The following is a 19,512-nucleotide window of genomic DNA, read 5'->3' on the forward strand; positions in this document are numbered from 1 at the left end:
TGCAAAGCTTTATTGCAGTATACTCATGCATGCTTCAATAATGTGTGTGCCTCTTCAGAAAGAGTAGCATCTCAGTATGTGTACACATTAGGGCTATCATATTATCCTATTTTCACTACATGATTATCATGGGCAAAATAACTCACGATAACGAAACATCGCAATATTGATAGAAGAGAGTAACCATAACTGCAAAAAAAAGCAACAATTGTACTGCGTGAGAACAGCAAAGCGGAAAAAAAGACAGAAATGAAAATGATTTAGGAGGCACTGAATTATTTACATGATAACAACACCAGTATGCTCTCAGTGTACTTACACACGGTAACAAGAACCATTTTCAGGGAGATAGAAATAGACATACAGCTAAAAACAAGGACAGCAAACCTGAACAGAGAAGTAAGAATAAATATGGAACCACATCATGTGCATAGAAGTAGGTGAAATATGTATATAATGTAATGTAATGTATGAACAACAATATACAATTTCTGTATGAAAGTCAAACTGTTTCTGTAAATTGTAAACAAGAATACAATAGTGAAAGGGTGCAGAGTGCAAAGAGGATTGGGATTGTGTTTCTGACAAATACAAGTGTCATTTCCCTTAGGCCTGTCTTTTAGCTCTGGTTTTATCTCCACCAACTCCATAGAAATTTCTTTAGCTGCTAGGTGTTTCACTTTCACCATTCGGTAAATTTGCTTCCGGTAAACCCACTGAACTCAACTTAATGTGTCTATCACAGCTTGTTTGCTGAAAACAGCTGCTTGATGATACCAGCGAGATCAAAAATACACTAAATGAGCCGTAAAACCAAAGCAATGAGCTAAAAGACAGAGTGGCACTAACTCTGGTTTTGTCACAATAAACAATCCCCTTTACATTATACATAGTCATTTGAGCTTATCAGTATTAAAATATTGATAAGTGAAGTGTAAAATAAATATTAAATGGTTTTTAATAGGGCTGGGCTATAATAATGTGATTGTTTGTTGATTGATTGAGTCATACTGTAGTTATTGGTTTTATGTGTCTTAAAAGTCCAGTGTAGGATTTAGTGGCATCTAGGGGTGTAGTTGTTAAAGTCCCTATCTAGAGCCAGTCTTAAGTTTGTCCGTTCTGGGCTACTGTAGAAACATGGCAGACTGTGGAAGAGGACCTGCTACACCTGTAGCTATAAAAGATTCATTTAATGGTAACATGACAATCCTCATTTTCAAGTCATTATACACTAATGAAAACATAGTTAGGAATATTATGTTCCTTTTCTGCCATATTATGAAATAGAGCTGTCTAAATCTGACACACAGGACTTATTTTTTAATTCATAATGAATAAAAGCTGGAACAATTTCCATATCATAAGAAGAGAATAAATGTTATATGTTTGTACATGTTTACACTCAGGCTCATCATCATCTACACGCTGTGTAACGTTTCCTTCTGAGCTCACGTTTCTAAAATTACACTGGATTATGCAACTATATAGTAACTGGAGTGTAATATTTAACTTGTATGAAAATCAAGTTTAAACATTTGCTCAGGTGTCTCAGGTGTGAAATGTTACGATACCTGATACTTTTTGGAAAGTTAGGGGCTATTGCCAAAACATTGCCAGGAGAGGGACTTTGTTGTTTGAGAGACACCGTCTATCTGTCCCATCTAACCTGAGAGCGATTTGATATCTGGTTTACTTTTGTAAATATGGTTCAGAAGTCTGATACATCAAAAGTGTTTTATACATACATACATATGACATTTCAGGATACTACTTGGTAACAGAGATGAAGCCTTTATGTTCTATCAATAATTTATTTTTTATATTCTATTTTTAATATTATATTATGTGTGGCCTATCTATAACATTACTGATTAATAAAGGCTTTGAATGATTATTTCAAGATGACAACATTTACCTGATCACGCCATAGTCAAAAATAAGAGATTGCTGTCTTGTGCTTTTATTTTCGCTACTTGAATTTTCCACAAGTTAAAATTTGTTCTCAAAACAATGTTTTATGTTTTTGTTCATAACACAAAATATTTTTAAGGCTAACATCAATACGACATATCTGAGAAAAGTTAGTGTGGGAAGGGATTGTCCCTCATACATGAGTGTATAATGCAAAACAGCTGCTGTTTTACACATTTACAACATGAAGCATGTCAGCATTTCCATTGGTTTTCCCCCATGTATGACAATATTTATGTGTATGAGAGAGATGGGAAAATAGAATAATATAATGGATTCAGTTCACAGTCCTCCAGCTTGAGTTCAAAATTCAATTTCAGAACCCCCCTGCTTGATTTTCTCTTTGAAGGAGGATTTGAGAGGTATATGCATTGACCCTTGAAATGTTTTCAATATGACATGACATATGATATAAGATGCTGTTGTTTTGATCACGCTGTCTTTCCAGAGGGTTTATTTTGTGTTGGCTCATGCCTTTGATGTAAAATTGTTCTAGGAAATGAGGTTTCACCTCCCCTTTTCTCTGAAATTCCTCAAGCCACACCATGACATTAAAAATGGATATGAAATTTTATTGTGAAACAGTTCAGTTCAGTGGGCTTCTCAGTTAGTCAAAGTTAAAAAGAAAAATCACAATGGCAATGGTTATCAGACATTATTTATTGATTCAATTAACTGTAGTGTAATTGTCATTGTCAGATTCATCATCAATGACAATAATCATTGCCCTTTAGACACACTTTCACTCAGATCATTGCAAAAGGTAATTTGGATTTTGTTACGTTAGACTGCTACAACTGAAGCGTGCAATGCTAAAAGACTAAAGATATCGTCCAAAGGAGTTATGATACATTTATGAAATTGCACATGAAAGTTTTAATGTATGACCTCTTTTCTGACAACACTGATCATAAGGCCATCATCTCAATATTCAGACAAAATGTTATCTATTATCCACATTTCTAGTTGGCTGTAACACAAATGCCTCTGAAATCAGGTGATTTGGGCTTTTGAGCAACAACCTTTGAAAGCATACTCTGGAAATTCTTTGACAAATAATCATCAACATTTTTGCCCTGGAATAAAACCAAAACAAGAAGGGCAGAAGTCAGGCAAAGGAAATGGAGATTGATTGGATAGAAGCAGGATATAAGATAAATGTCCATTAAGATGAAAAAAGACTGAAATATTTAGAAAAAGTTTACGGTCTGGAACTGCCTTAAAAACCATCATGCAACTTGACATTGACAGTGAATTAAAATCAGATCAGTAATCAAAATATGTATTGTTTAGAAGTAGGGAAAGGTGGTATGCTTAAATGTTCATGTTTATTATACATTCACTTCACATAACTTTTAGCCTGTCAGGGAGATAATGTTCATCAGCTGTTGGGAAGATGTTCGCATACAAATGTGAGCTTTCAGTATACAGTAAGCTATGTGGCAAATGCCTGTGAGGGAAAACTTAAAAGCCTCCTCGGAGCCTCCAGTTGTGACCTGATGCCGTTACTGGGCCCAATTTTGACTGACTTCCCTTTAAAAACACTTGAGTAACTTATTTCCAGGTCATATATTTCAGGAATATTTTTTTTTTAAAGTCCTATTAATACCTATTTCTGTAAATAAAAGCACATGTACAGTAACTGTTAGAAAAACACTATTTGCTAAATAGTTTATTGTCTGTTGGTTAGCTGGCCAGGTGATACTGCATGCTGTAATAAGTTGTATTTGAGTAAATAAGTATCCTACATGGAGTTAATCAGTCTGTAAAACGAGCCTGCAGCCATGCTAGCAGCTCTGTGAGCTTTCAACAGCTGCATGCTCAACTCAAAGTACAACTTGGAATGTGTTGCATGTAGTTGGTTTAAAATAAAAATGTTAGAATTTTTTCACCTGATCAGAGCTCTAGCATGTAGAAGATCAGCTTCATTACAATACATACATTTCGTGGCAATCCATCCAATAGTTCAGGAGCTGCTTGATCCACGTGTGATGTGAACCTCTTCGGGTGTTAGAGGCGAAGTCAGATAACAGAAGTCATTATGATTCATCCTGTGGGAACCATGAATGTCTGTAATCTCATGGCAATCAATCAGTAACAGTTGTTGAGATATTTCAGTCTGGATCAAAGTGATGGACTGACTCACTGGGTAATGTTGCCATCTCTGGAAGATTAGAAATAGATAAATAGAAAAGAAACAAATACATTTAAAAGATGTTCAAAACATAATTTGTTTTGTTTGAAATAATCTGATATATTATATTATATTATATATTATATATGTGTGTGTGTGTGTGTGTGTGTATATATATATATATATATATATATATATATCTGTCGACCGACTAACTGAGACAGTGTTTTAGTCTTCATGTTACTGTTAATCTGTGACAAAAGAAAGACACATGCAAATCTGAACTGCTGGTCTCTGTCCTTTCAGGTGCACTCCTCCCTTTAAGAGCATGTGCTATTACTCTGAAAAGATTATGCAGACTGTAGTATAGTACCATGTGTAGGGACTTACTGGGCTTTAATAAAATGTGTGTGTGTGATGTTATGCTTGTTAAATAAAAACTCTGTATGTAACTCTATATCACTCTCTATCAAAACACTTAGTTTCCCAGTCAAAATTTGACTAATGTTTACATATTTGTATATTACTTCAGATGGCGCTTAAATATTACAAATGTCAGATTTGGCAGGTGCTGCTGGTCAGGTCAGGGCAAAGTTCAGCAAAATGTCTATGGAGAAAGAACTTCTGCCATGTCAGTAGTCCTGCATCTCCTCCTATTGTCCATTGTAGATATTACACGTGTGGCAGAGCTCTCTTCAGAGGGGTCACATTATTAACTCCGTTTTGTAGGTCCACACTTAAGCATGACCAATAACATTAAGCCATGATGAAACATGTTTAAATCCTGTACTGATTAAAAAGTTTGGTGGCTCGTAACTCGGCATCTGAACTGAATTTAACCACCATGGTCACCAAAAACATTGTGTTCAACAGCTCAATGTTATGGCTTCTCCTTTTACATCTCGTCTTCTAAATCCACACATTGTAGTGTTAGTCATTCTACAAAAATGAAAAAAAAAAAACAATGTTGTTGTAACACTTATGAGTGTTGGATCTCTGAAGGCAGTGTTCACGTCTCATTCATACTCTACATAACACTGATGCACTTTTTTGTATATTTTCTCTTTGCCTTAGTAGCAGGTACCCTGTGCACTATATATGTATAGTTTCCTATTTATGTAAGGCACAAAACCTTCCTTTAGTGTGAATATAATTGTGCATTATATAATAAATCGGACATCATTGCTATAAGATATAGACATAAAGTCATTAAGTCATAAATCTAAGTCTCATACAAATTATTTTTATCGTTTTCCAGCAGGCTGTGATATTTCTGTGTTTTGTCCCGTTAAATATAGAAATAGTTCATCAGAGAGTCTCACAAACAGGAGAAGCACGGGAGCTCCGCGGTATATCGCAATGAATCATGGGAGCTTCCCGGGGCTGAGCCTCGGTCGTGAATCTGCTAGCAGCGCCTCATCTCCCGCCGTGTACACCATCTCTGGTCACGTGCTGTACCGCTGACACAGCGCGCAAACTCTCGCGCAATCAGCAGGACAGCTTTAACCAAAAAAATGCTAGTGTGCTAATGCCGAGCTGTTTCCGGGTCACCGTGAGGCTGGGGAGGACGAGGCGAAAGGCGGAGTGACTACCGGAGAGACTGTTGGAGTTAACGGACGGGTCTGTCGGTTGTTTTACTAGTCACGGCGGTGCGTGGCCGCAGCTGCTAACCGCGCCTAGCTCGCCGGCCGCTGACTGACAGTCCGCTCGCTGGTCACATGAAGCGGGTTTGACCGGAGGGAGGATGGCGGAGCGGGACGTGCCGCTGGGAGCTGTGCCTCTGCAGTCGTCTTCAGAGGCTTCAGAAAGTTCTGGGAGACAAAATTCCTCCGACGAAAACGGACACGTTGACAGTCCGGACGAGACTCTGTCTCCGACCTCGGTGATATACTTCAAGGAGGCTTTGAACTCCTCAAACTTGACATTTGGGAAGGCTGTCTCGCTGTCACCCTCTCCTCTCCGACAGTATGACTTCAGGATCGAGAGAATCGAGTCAAAGCGCAGAAGTAAGTGCCGACGAACTTTTGAAAAGTCCAACACTAATTAACAAACCCAATTTACTAAAAAAAAAAAAAAACACCTGACTGTGCCCACAGTGAGCGGTGCTAGTCTGGTAGGGTCCATAAACAAACAACTTCCTGCGTGTTTGTGACTCAGTGTGACGGTCAGTGTTTGACTCAGCTGACGTAAGAAAGGTGGTGAATAACATTAACTCTCTGAACAGCAGCTGACTGTCATCCTCGAGTTTACATGTCGGGAAATCAGCTGTAAAGCAGTCACTATAAGTCAACTTCATGCAGTTAGGTGTGTCATGTGCTGTTTTGACAGGCGTGGTTAATTGCTTTGCAGCTTCTGCCTGCTGTTGTATAAAAGTAACGTTGGATAGTCAGCACGAGCTTTTATTTAGATCAAAGGTCAGTGTGTGTGTGTGTGTGTGTGTGTGTGTGTGTGTGTGTGTGTCACATAAACTGTAGCCTTGTGACATCAAACCCAAAGTTTCCACTGTGATAAACTCGATGAGAGCATTATCCATCTCTTTGCCATATATCTTAAGTAAAAAGCACACACTGAAGTGTGAAACTAACTATTTTTGGGGGAGATTTCTGGATTTGGGTCAAACTATATACACTGCTTCTTAATCGACTAAAACACACACACACACACAAATGTGAAAATTGAATTTTGGGCTGTTGCTCAGTCACCTCAGCCCTTTGGGAAATTGTGGTCGGTGCTTTTCACATTTTTTGTGCAGTTGCGAATGTAACATAGCCTGACTGATACCAATACTGAGAAATCTGACAACAATCTACATTTATCTTTTTTTTTTCTTTTTTTTAATATAAACAACAGTTTTAATAATGATCCCTTGTATTTTCTTGTAAGAGTGCAGACCAATGTGATGGTGGCACTGTTTTTTAAATGAACTCTCTCCGCTCTGATTTCTGCCTCTTATTGGCAACATATATATTTAGCCAGCCAATATATTGGCTTGGTCCACCTCTTGAAAATAATGAGCAGATTATTGATAATGACAATTTCTAAGCAGGAAAAACATTAACATGGGGAGCTGTCTGTGTCTTGGTTACAGGGACCCCCCTGCACTGATCTTCCATCAGCGGTATATTTTAAGAAATACTTGAATCAGGAACAAACAATAATTCCAATGCAACTATTTTACAGTGATCCTTTAAATAAATTGGCTAATCATTTAGTCAAATGAATCCTATGATTTCAGAGATCTTTTGCGTACCAGCATGACATCAGACAGACTTCATTGAAGCCCTACAAAGTCCCTACACACCGCACGACCGAGCCACATTAACCTCTAAAAAACTGCATAATCTTTTTTAGAGTATTTACACTTTAATAACACAATTTTAAACATTTATGTAATAAGTGGTTTCCCAGCAACTTGACACCTAAAACATGACTTGAGTTCAAATATTGATGTTTCCTGTTTCTGGCTGCTCAACAGCTACTTCATTTTCTCAGTGAATTTGACTGTTGCAGCCAAATGAAATGAGAAGTGAGCGCTCTGTTGGCTCGGTCAATTTGACCACAATTACAAATGCTGATAACACCTTTAACTGTCTCGCCCTCCTAAATCTCATCTCATTTCATCAACGTGCCTGTAGAAACTGCACCAAAGTATTTTTTGAAGAGGTTCATCACATGTTTTCCACAACTGGGAATTAAAACAACATGCAAATCATTTACATCCGGGGTCTTTGGCCTCATTATCCTCGTTGCTCACTGCTGTCGGCGTTTTTTTGCTGTCCTGCTGCAGCCAGCTCAATAATTGCGTGGTCAAATAACAGGCCTCTTGTTTCATGTCAGGGGGATGCTGTTGATGCTTGAGAGACAGATGAGTCCTCTGCTGCATCATTAGCATTGGTTGGTTACTCTGGGGAGAACCCCCCCCACCCCACCGCTCTCCTCCTCCCCGTCCTCCTCCTCCTTTTTACGCATGCACCATCTGCTCACGTGATGATGTGTTGCTGTACCCAGCACTGCTGTCAGCCATCTTGGTCGACACCCACCCAGTGCATTCACTGCGGTGCACAGGCAGTCCAATCAGAGTGAACCGGTGCTAAGCTGACCGGAGGAGGGCTGTGATTTTTTTTCAGCACCGTGCTCTCTTGCATTTTAAAACCCACCCCCCCACCCCCCGGGCCCCCCTCAGTCTGCACAAAAGGAATAACAAGAGGTTTGAAGAGCAGGAGGAGGTGGCGGAGGAGAGGGCACGGCAGCCTTTCTCAAGACAGCAGCGTATTTCACTCAGTTGTAGCACGGAGGAGAGGAGGATGCAGGCTTAGAGAGGAGGAGAAGCAGCACCCTTTCAAACACCTGCTGAGAGCTGCTGTGGGCCTTCCCCCGTCTTTGGCCTTTTATGCTCTTTGTTTAGATGCTCTTTTCATCCTCTCTGATTTCCTCTTCTCTCTGACCTCTTATACTTTGGAACCTTTCACCGGTTCCTGAAAGGAAAGCTACTGCGCCTTCTTCCCTCGGTGGTGTTGTTTTTTTTTTTTTTGCCTCGCATTAGCTGAGTCATCATGTCTGATCTGACGCCTCAGAGCGAAACCCCGACTCCCACCACCGACAAGATCACCCAGGCCGCCCGGGAGACCATTTATCTCTGCAACTTTCGCGTGTCGGTCGACGGCGAGTGGCTTTGCCTTCGCGAGCTCAATGACATCTCCCTCACCCCGGACCCAGAGCCGGCCCATGAAGGTAATGTGACAGATTAGCTCATCATCGCTCAGCGGAGGTTTGTGAGCACAGTGTGATCTCTGCTAGGGTGTGGTGATACACTAAGTCCCCAGACGTTACACATTTCATCTGGTGAACTGTGGTAATGTGCCCCATTCGAGCTGTGTCATGATCGATTTTCTGGGGAGACGGCTTGATGCCTAAGAGTTACACAGCAGGATGACGCTGCTTGTAAATAAGCCAGGGCTGGGCAACAAAACAACCAGGAAGTGCCAATTGTTTTGTCGTGGCTTGCAGTGAATCAAATTGAGGGCAAGAGTTTGGGTTGATACTTCTTCCGTGTAGAAAGATCACACAGCAGAAATAGGTTTGCATGTAATTTATTTACATTTTTTTTTACTCTAACTGAGACAGGTTGCAGCTGATACAAAATATTTAAATTTGGCATTGTTTTGATCCGGTTATTGCGATCATTTTATGATTTTTAATCATGGACGTAAAAACAAAATACCTGCTCTCCAGCAAGAGTTTCCTCTTCCCCATCGCTTGCCACGCCTTCTCTCAGCACAGAGCCGGCAGATTGGCAGGTCCACCACGTTTTTTTTTTGGTCTGATAAATGGAGGCAGTTAAGAACGTCCTCCAGCCAGTTGGCAAACTCAACACTGCAGCTCTTGAAAGGCAATTGTCTGCTGTAATGACATTACAGAGGAGCATTAAGAGACAATGACAGAAACGTTTGTTTGGTCATGCTACTGTCAGATCAGACGTCTCTTGTTGTGAATTAGATGACTGCATTCACCGCTCCATACTGACACACAGCTGATATTTTTCTATTTATTATGTATGTAAGTATTTTAAGTCACCTAAATGACATGTAACATTTTGTTTTGGAGCTGCAGGTTTGTTTTTGTGTAGCCGGGGAATTCTTGAACGCTTCTCTGTAAGAGGCTGACTGCGAGTTTCCTCTTTAAAAGAGGAAAAGTCATTTCCTTCAGTTTATTTTTTTCTGACTAGTTTTTGTATCACAGTAACTGTGAAATAATGCATCTGACTTGTTTTGTCCTTTTTATTGAACATAAAATTGTGTCTGATGTGTTCCAGTTTCTGTAAATTTGTAATATCTGTCACATTTAACACGTTACCATCACTACAGGTATAGGAAGCAAATGTGAATCTTTCTGCAAAGTTAAATAAAGACTACAGAAACTAAACTATTCGTCCTTAATCAGCTGGCTGTATAGCTCGGGTATGTAATTTGTGTGTCATAACTACATGCAACGAGTAAAGCCTCTCTATAAATCGCTGTTAGAATGATACTCCTGATTCAGATTTACCCAATTTTAGCAATAACATGCCACACTTATGTGTACAAACATTCAAGTCCTCAAATACAAACTGCAGACCAAATGTATTTATTTGTAAATAAAAAGCATAACCCTGGACAACTCGTCCACTAAAAGCCTCTCAGTGTCTGTTATCTGCTTACATAAATAATAGATTAGTTGTATACTGGAGATGGATCATACCAAGAATTAAGTGTTAACTAGGTTTGGCAATTTTTTTCCTTTTTTTCATCATTTTAGGTTTATATAAAATGTTTCATAGATTTTTAAGTTCCACACTCATCTGTTTTGTCATCTTGTCTTATGTTACTTTACCTTCCTGGAAAATTCACATCCTGTCGTATTGAAGAAAATCCAGAACTGACTAAAATGTTTTTTTCCCCTCTGCCTCTCCGGAATTTACTCCTGAGTCACTCCTGCTGTTTGACCGTAGTCTGTGTCATGACTACGAGGCCTCACCTTTTCCTGTCTTTCTTTTCACTTTTAGACCCCAAGGATCCCATTGCAATCGAAAGGCTTAACTTGATGAACATGGCCAAACTGAGCATCAAGGGCCTGATCGAGTCTGCTCTCAACCTCGGACGCACACTTGACTCTGACTATGCACCTCTCCAGCAGTTCTTTGTCGTGATGGAGCACTGTCTGAAACATGGCTTGAAAAGTATGTACAGCACATTGCACACCGTCATCAAGTCTGTAAAGTTTGAAAGCAGAAGTTTTAAAATGTCCTGCATGAACATTTTTATCCAGATAAGTCTCAGAATACAACCTGTGGACTAGGTTGTGTCGTTGTAGGGAAGATTTAGTGTCTTATTACCCATTCAAACCAGCCAAACAGATGTAAAATGGACACCATTGCTATTTAAATGCTGTATTTACCAAAGTATGTGAATTTATTTTCAGTGATTTGTATCTACTTATATTAAAAGATTATTCCTGGTTAGTTTCCTGGTTGTCATCATTATATGATGACTCACTGATTCCTCAAAATGAACAGTTGAACAAGCATCTTCTCTCAATCATCAGCCAAGAAGTCCTTCCTTGGGCAGAACAAATCATTCTGGGGGGCGTTGGAGCTTGTCGAGAAGTTGACACCTGAAGCAGGAGAGATCACTGCCAGTGTAAAAGACCTGCCTGGCCTTAAGTAAGTTACATCAATCCCAATATCAATATGTTATACAAGATTTTTACATGATGCCATGAAAATATGGGATTGCTTTTCAAATTGCCATTGTTAAGTAAAGATTTTATTTTTTATTTTTTATGTACTGGGTTATCTTCGGATAATCTTTTATTCATATCCAACTGTCCTGTGTTTGATATCAGAACTCCTTTAGGGAGAGGGCGTGCCTGGTTACGACTGGCCTTGATGCAGAAGAAGCTTTCTGACTACATGAAGACCATCATCAACAGAAAGGACCTGCTCAGGTGTGTTTGTATCAAACTGTGTTGAGGAGGTCCACTGGCATCTCCATTAGAACATTTATGTCTTGATTTCCTCCCCACAAAAATTGTTTCAGCACATGATGCACACACCAGAGATGCTTAAATAAGCGCAGTCGGCAGCATTTTTTTTAAACTCTTATCTCTACCCTGCAGTGAATTCTATGAGCCCAACGCATTGATGATGGAGGAAGAGGGAGCTGTCATCGCGGGGCTGCTCGTTGGGCTAAATGTCATCGATGCCAATCTGTGTATGAAGGGGGAGGACTTGGATTCTCAGGTAAATTCTCCTTCCACGTTCACCAGCACTTTGTAGCAGGGAGAAAGGGCGAAAAAATCTGCAGTATGTGAGCATTAAATTGTACTGTAACCTCTAAATTTAGTGCTAAAAATCTCAACACCTTGAGGCAAAAAATATAGATCTGTGTATTGGAGTGGATTAAAATGCTCTACATCGTCGTGTTGAAACAAACATAACAAAACAACCCTCAGCATCATTCTGTAGCAATTCCATACAGTCAGTAGCCTTTCCTAAACCACCAACTTATGTAGAACGAGGCCACGATGACTGTGAGGATTGGCAGGTTGCCAGTTTGTCATCGATTTGCTAAACAAGTATTATTCTAAGTACAATGAAGTGAAACCTCTCTGTTACAAACCTTTTGTGAAGTGGAGGCCGTATTGACTGATTACCTCAACACATCAAAGCTGGGACAAAACCTCTTTGTGTCAGAATTCATTCAACACATTAGTAAGGATCTTCTAGAAGCAGCATGTAGTCGTTATGTTTGCATTGTTTTTTGTTTTTTTCAGGTGCAGTTGTCATTGATTTTCTTTTTCTTGTTAAATTACTTCTGCAGGTCGGGGTCATCGATTTTTCAATGTACCTCAAAGATGGCGGACACAGTAGTAAGAGTTCAGAGGGGTGAGTGCTGCTTCCTAATCTCTGACCACCGCAAGTCTGGTTTCACTTCAATTTATTCTCTCAAACTACCTCACAGTGAAATCAACAGCCAGGATTAGGTAGAGATTTTTCATTTGTTTTCTGTCATGGATTCAGCTGATGTTTCCTTTTTAGATTTCTAAAACATTATGTTAGCTTTAAGCTCTGATCTTTGGAGGTAACATCTTAAGATGTGTAAGATTTAGGGAGCTCTACTATGTTTTCACCAGTGTATAATCACCTGAAAATGAGAATCCGATTATGTTTTTATTACCCTTTTGAGAATGAGCCTCTTTTACCTTCAGATGCCCAGGTCCTTTTTGTCTGCTGTCTCATTAGTCTCCCTCTCTTACTGTCCTTTCAGCGACGGTCAGATCACAGCGATTCTTGATCAGAAGAATTATGTGGAGGAGCTGAACAGACATTTAAGGTATGTGAGTGTGACTGTCTCTCTCTTCACCCTCTTGTTCAGCAGCTTGATGAGCTGGTAACTAATGTGTTTTTTTTTCTGTCTGTCTGTTCATAGTGCTTCAGTAAATAACCTCCAGGCCAAGGTGGACGCTCTGGAAAAGTCTAACACAAAGCTAACAGAAGAGGTGAGAGTCGTTCGTTTCACTTCTGCATGAATTCATTTCCTCCATGTTTACAGAACCGTAAACTGCCTTTTGTTTCCGCAGCTTGCAGTGGCAAATAACAGGATCATCACTTTACAAGAAGATGTGGAGAGAGTAAAGGAGGAGAGCTCATATCATATGGAGTCCAGGAAGGTGCGCACATAATTCATTTAATTTATCACTGAAATAAATCCCTTCAACTTTAAATTGAATTCAGAAAAGCCTGAGTGACCCAAGATCATTATTGAACCTCAATAATTAGGCTCCAAACTTGTTTTTCTTGTTGGTCCTCTGCTGTCTACTCAGTGGCCTTGGAATTGTCACTCCATACTATATTGAGCTGATATTCTCTGATAGGTAGTAATGGGAATGAAGGTATTGGTATGATAATGTGTATAAGAAGACCAGTAAGATGTTCTGACAAAGCTGTATACAGTCAAATATTATTCTTCGGGCAGTTCACTCTGTATTATTTTAATATTAACTGCTGACAACTATCAAAACAAGAAAGAAAGATGTTATTGATATTTGTAGCGAACTATCGAACTCGATGATATCATAATACTGTGTTATTAATTTACCAAATAATGCTGTTAAAGTTAATGATTACAAGAAAATGAATGTGTCATTGTGTTGTGATAGATGCGGATCTTCTCTAACATTCTCCTCTTCTCAAAAGCAACTTTTAGTTCGCTTTCAAGTTCAATATTTGTAAATTATACATTTGCAGTAAAGACAGTTATTCTGTAATGTGTGTACAATTTTTTTAATTGTGTGTTTTTCAGGCATTAAGAAGCGACTCAGCACCAGACGGACAAGCGTTGGGTGAAACGCGCAAGCAGCTCAAAGAGGAAACTTTGCTTCGATTGGTGCGTTTTAGCCACTTAACAGCCACTCTTCTGTTTTCTGGGAGAATATAGATGTTTCTTTGTATCCGCTTAAAAATGTCAGGTGTTACATCATGCATGCATTATGTAAAATCAGTTCCTGTATTCTGGTCTTCTGGTTGTGACATGCGTTAAAAATAGACTGTGTCTGTGCAGGATGTTGAGAAAGAGCTGGAGGTGCAGATCGGGATGAAGCAGGAGATGGAGCTGTCCATGAAGATGCTGGAAAAAGACATCTGTGAGAAGCAGGACGCTCTTGTGGAGCTCAGACAGCAGCTGGACGACCTTCGTGCCATCAACCAACAGCTTAGCCACAAGTCACAGGTGAGGATGCATTTCTGCGTATTGAAGGTTTTATTATGTGCAATATTACTTTTGCTTAAATGGTCCTGACTGTTTTTCATCATTTCATCACTTTTTTACGGTAGTGGGCCTAAGATGCACCCTGTAGTATTTATAATATATTTAATTTAAGTTAGAATTGTGTTTAAATACCACAAATCCTCTTTTGGAAGCTTCAAGATGATGTGATGCATGTGTGCCTTTTATCACAATCTAAGCCGTAGAAGTGCTCCAGTCGTCTTGTCCAGTTGTTTTCAAACTGTTGTCCGGGGATCATCTGGGATCTTTGAGTGTGTTTTAGTGGATCTTCCAGCAAAAGGAGTAATACAATATTTTAGCTGTTATCACATTTGGAAGAAGGAACAACAAGAAAAGAAACAGAGGTAGTCGTTTTGATTTTTTGTTTGAATTTGTAGTGCTCCTAGTTTGGTCATTGATTGTTCACACCTCTCAAGTCTGTGGTGTAATGACTACTTGTACTTCTTAAAGTGGTGACGTTAAACTAGTGGAATTAATACCTCAATAAAAGTGGACACGGCTGCAGACAGATCATTGGAATAAAAACAAAGCGCTAAATTCTTCCAGTTCGGTCTTTTAAACATGTGCTGAGTTATTATTTCCAGCTTAATAACATGGCTCATCCCCTTTCAGAGCGCAGATACCAGCTCTAAACAGAAGAGTGAAACCATCGCTCGTCTGGAGGAGAAAATAAACCAGATGTCAGGCACTGTAAAACAGATGGAGACAAGGTAAGGGCAGTTCTCCACAGCCGTGATTGGTGTTGGTGATTACAGTAGTAGTAGTAGTAGTAGTAGTAGAGTATTTTTTAATGGAATCACAATCCAGAAAAGAAAAAAAAAATCTCATTGTCCTGTTTTTTTTCTCCCTCCACTTTCATTGTCATTATTTTTCGTCATTGTGATTTTTTTTATTTTATTTTTTTTAAATCATTTAATCAGTGAGAAACATTTGGTGAAGCAGGCCAGAAACCTGAACTCAGCAGCAGGGAAGCTGCTGCAGCTGCAGCAGTAGCTTCCAGCTTTCATGAATCTCAATATAAACATACACCCCCTGCCTAATATAGAAATAACCAAACTAGGATGTTATCTTTTCTGTACGACGCTCCTTTGTTGTTGACAATAAAACCATTTTCCTAACAACCTCCTGCAGTGGCTCTCCAACATCAGCTTTGAGTAGTGTGGACTGAATCGATCCTTTTAGCAGCCTTTAATCCTTGTGTTCTCTGACAGATGTGTTTGCCACATCAAATTTCTACTTTTGTTTGGTAGGCATTTCTTACAGACACCCCATTAATGCTTTCTGACAAAGGTGAGACAAGTAGATGGCAGGGTGTCCGCTGTGGACAGGTTTAAGATATGACGGACTGATGTGCTAACAGACACATCCTGGATATTTGGGAAGTGGTGGACTTGCTGTAATGTTATTCCAAAGAATACCACTACCGGAGACTGTGCTTGAATATTTTCAACCCACAGAGACTGACGGAATTAAAAAAGAGACGGAATCTGGACTGATGTTTAAGGACCGATATCCAATGTTGTTATTTGGTGATCCACATTCAAGTGTAGAAGGTCAGGACAGGAGCAAGACGAAGCAAGAAATAAAAGGGCAAAATTAATTTATTAATTTTGAATTGTATGTGATCATAACATGGTGTAAACTGTAGTAATCATTAGGCTAATAAAACAATAAACAAACACAGCCTGCTTCATCTTCTTTGGCTAAAGTTTCCCTGTTGTCCTCGTTGAGTTTAGTTCCCAGACATTTTATCTTTTTGTATTTTTTTTTAATTTTAAGTTTTAGTTGACATCTCTTTTCGACCATGTTTCTTTTCTTTAAGTTTTCATTTTACCATAAGTTTATGTGACCCACCCCCTCAAACCAGATCCAAACAGGCCGAGAGAGAGAGGGATCTGGCTCGAGAGGCCAACCGACTCTTCAAACAGGACTTTGGGGATAAAATCGAGAGCTTGCAGGTGGAGGTGGAGCAGCTGAGGAAGCACAGGTAAAGTCTGAATAAGGCTGATGATGTTCTTTATTCTTCTGATCAACAAATCTCATGAGACAACAATGAATCTGTTGCCCGTGCAGCCTGATATATTTTAGTCCTCTGTGCCATAGAGCTCTATTGTTGTCATTGACATACTCACACACACATTGTAGTTTATTTTGACTCAGTCCCACATCCACTGTCCATTAGCAGTGGTGGAAAGGAATAGAGTACATTTACTCAAGTACTCTGCTTAAGTGCAGTTCTTATGTACTTGCACTTTACCTCAGTGTTTCCATATTTTGTTTTTGGAAATTACTGAGCCTACGGGCAAGGTGGAGCAGTCAGAAAGCATTGATAGAAGGACTCACACCGTGTTGGTTTTGGTTGTTTCATGGAAAAATAAAGGATATTGCCAGCCTTCACATTGAACCGACCTATCCACGTCAAATGAATCAGGGTTTCTTGGCATTTTTGCCATTTAAAACAACCATTGTTGAATTTCTCATGCATGTCTGATGCCCGTGGTGTTCTTAATGTTTATAAAAATGAATTTCACGTTTGAGAAAATGATGTTGTTACTGTAGTCTGAGATATTCTTACTGGCTTTGTTGAAGAGGATAAACAAACCCAACAGAAATGCTCCATTTATTTTGTGTTTACATTTCAAAACTACATGAAGGTCTGTTCACTTTATTTTCTCCCAACCCTAAACTGTGACCTCAACCAGTGAACTCTACCACCTCATGCTGATCTGCCCTCAGCCACACAAAAAAAAAAGGTTTTCACATGACCAGCAACATATTACATAAATATATATACAGATGTTCTCTGTTGTGTCTGTGATCTTTTTCTGCTGTAAAGCAATCTACTAAATTTGGCGATTGTGCATTATAGAGGACGATAACATTATTATTTTTGTCTGTTTATGGTAATAATAAACCATTTGTGGACAAAGCATAATTGTCATTAGTATACATTTGTACTCACTGCATTGTTTGTCTTGTTTCAGGTCTAATCTGGAGCTGGAGTTGAGAAAAGAGCGAGAGCGAAGGAGTGAGTATCATTTTGACACGGCGTCCAGACAGCCCAGCACTCCTCGGAAGGAGAGGAGACTCCCAGAGAACATACCAAAAGTAAACGTGTGGTCGTAACTGTGCACAATTAAAGATTAGTTCTTGTCTACTTTGTCCTGATGCAATATTTGCATATTTTACCAACAGAGTCTCCCAGAATCCCCATCAGTCAAAAAGGGCAATGACCAGTTACACGCAGGAGCAGAGGACAAAACAAGTCTGAGCTCCAGCTTGTAAGTAAATTTAAGAACTACAGATTTTAGAAAAGATCATTCTTTTTTTCTGTTATTCATTTATTTATTCATGTCCTCCTTTAAGGTCTTTGTCACATCACGAGGATGAAGAGGTAAAGTCTAAGATGTACAAATTCAATGCATTCATGTAGTTTGATTTGTTACTATGCAAATAAGAACTGAAGTAACAGCTATTATTGTAGTGCTAGTATCAACAGGATATTTCAAAGATCCCATATTGGCTATAATTAACATTTAATAATTGATTTTCTGCAGGACGAGTCATTTGTGGAGATCAGTCAGCCTTCTGTCTGTACCATGTGTGAGGAGGACGACTCCCTCCTCAAGACAAAGGTACAAGGATGGAACATTATTCTGACCCGTGCTGGTTCAACTCTTTGTTTTTCATTAAGATTTTACAATATTTAGTGCCACTAGAAAATTTAGATAAATTATAATATCTTTTACGGTGAGGCGAAATCACATTACATGGCAGTCCTCCCCATGATGGACAGTTAAAGCAGCATGAAAACACTTTAAAGAAGTAAAATGGTGTCCTTTTTTATCTTCGGTTGGATGAATGCAGATGCTGCATAGTTTTAATACTATGTACTTGTGTATAATCCACTGATAATAAGAGTTGTTGTGTTTTTGTTATCTCAGAATGAGCCTTATATCTACGCATGTTTCTACAGAAGCCCAGAACTGACAAACTGAACACTCGCTCTTGATAGGGTGTTTCTGCAGCCACCAGTTTCTCCTTCACACTTGGAACAGCAAAGCAAAGGGGAATGTAGTCTGTAATCTGCAACTACACCACTAGATGTCAATAAATCCTACACACTGGTCATTTACAAAAATAAAAATATTCTAAAAAGAGACTGTAAGGTGGAGATGTAGCCAGCAACTTTGGATTCAACCAAGATTTTTAAGGTTCATTTTACATCCCTGTGTGTTTATCATCCTGTCTTTCTTTCTGTAGAAACAGTGTAAGAACTGCAGTGGGGTTTTCTGCGAGAGCTGTGTGTCCAACGAGCTGCCTTTACCTTCCTCCATTCTCCCAGAGATTGTGTGTACCGCCTGCTTCTCTCTGTTGCTCCAACAATACGCTTCAACACCAACATGAAACAAGTTACAGCAAGACAAAATGATCAGACACACGGAGACCTGAGACATCCATTTCTAAAACTGGCACTGCAAAAATGCACTTTTTGACTTCATGACTCAAGACGTTGAATAATGAAAAATCTGATGAAGTCCTGCGAGTTCTGAACTTGCAGTATTTTAGTTACTTTAAATTAGTAACATCCAAATATGCCATTGAGAGCTGTTTGGATGCATGTTTTCATTTTTTCAGAAACAACTGAAGCTGTACTTCTTCATTAGTATTTTAGTGAAAACCTGCAGTCAAAAAGCTGAAAAGGGCACCTGGATTATAAAAAGACAACTTGAATCATCTCATGCATTTAAAAACTGACTTTCCACTGAGTGGATTATTGATTAAAAAAGTCAACTGACAATATTTTAAACTTCACTTTTAAAGGATGAAAAAGGAAAACCTTTTTTTACACTCGCACGCAGTAAAATTGTTCAACACAGTCTTAAATACACATAGATTGGTAAAACACTCAGACTAATGTAGTTCAGAACATTGTAAAGCTATAATGCAGAATTTAAAACCAGGAAAAGAAAAATACTGTTTTAATCACAAGGTGATGATAACCAAAATCCTGGCCTGCAGGACTATATCTAGTTTCCATAACGTGATATCAATATTTATTGGACATATCATCCAGCTTTGGTG

The 19,512-nt window shown here is 39.1% G+C and overlaps 1 protein-coding gene across 6 annotated transcripts; it reads left to right on the plus strand.

Annotated features, from left to right (window-relative positions):
- The first annotated feature begins 5,547 nt into the window (after window positions 1–5,547).
- rufy3 (RUN and FYVE domain containing 3) lies at window positions 5,548–19,345 on the plus strand. Of its 6 annotated transcripts, none has more exons than XM_010736557.3 (18): window positions 5,548–6,111; window positions 10,647–10,820; window positions 11,186–11,303; window positions 11,486–11,587; window positions 11,759–11,882; window positions 12,463–12,527; window positions 12,910–12,975; window positions 13,072–13,141; window positions 13,223–13,312; window positions 13,945–14,028; window positions 14,203–14,370; window positions 15,040–15,137; window positions 16,295–16,414; window positions 17,412–17,535; window positions 17,623–17,708; window positions 17,794–17,821; window positions 17,985–18,062; window positions 18,372–18,585. In XM_010736557.3, the coding sequence occupies exons 1-18, from the start codon at window positions 5,850–5,852 to the stop codon at window positions 18,423–18,425; spliced, it is 1,911 nt and encodes a 636-aa protein (XP_010734859.1). In that variant the 5' UTR covers window positions 5,548–5,849; the 3' UTR covers window positions 18,426–18,585. The 6 variants fall into 6 exon arrangements, with proteins under 6 accessions (XP_010734859.1, XP_010734860.1, XP_010734856.1 ...); XM_010736558.3 differs by having other exon boundaries at window positions 5,549–6,111; window positions 18,404–18,585; XM_010736554.3 differs by lacking the exon at window positions 18,372–18,585 and adding an exon at window positions 18,691–19,345 and having other exon boundaries at window positions 5,550–6,111.
- Window positions 19,346–19,512: the final 167 nt, after the last annotated feature.

This window comes from Larimichthys crocea, chromosome III, assembly GCF_000972845.2.
Source record: "Larimichthys crocea isolate SSNF chromosome III, L_crocea_2.0, whole genome shotgun sequence".
NCBI lineage: Eukaryota > Metazoa > Chordata > Actinopteri > Sciaenidae > Larimichthys > Larimichthys crocea.

Excerpts from the sequence above, each read along its gene's own strand:
- rufy3 (XM_010736554.3), top strand. The coding sequence starts at position 5,850 with ATGGCGGAGCGGGACGTGCCGCTGGGAGCTGTGCCTCTGCAGTCGTCT. Across the intron at positions 10,821-11,185 it reads TCTGAAACATGGCTTGAAAA|CCAAGAAGTCCTTCCTTGGG; the intron begins GTATGTACAGCA and ends CTCAATCATCAG. Across the intron at positions 15,138-16,294 it reads GTAAAACAGATGGAGACAAG|ATCCAAACAGGCCGAGAGAG; the intron begins GTAAGGGCAGTT and ends CCCTCAAACCAG.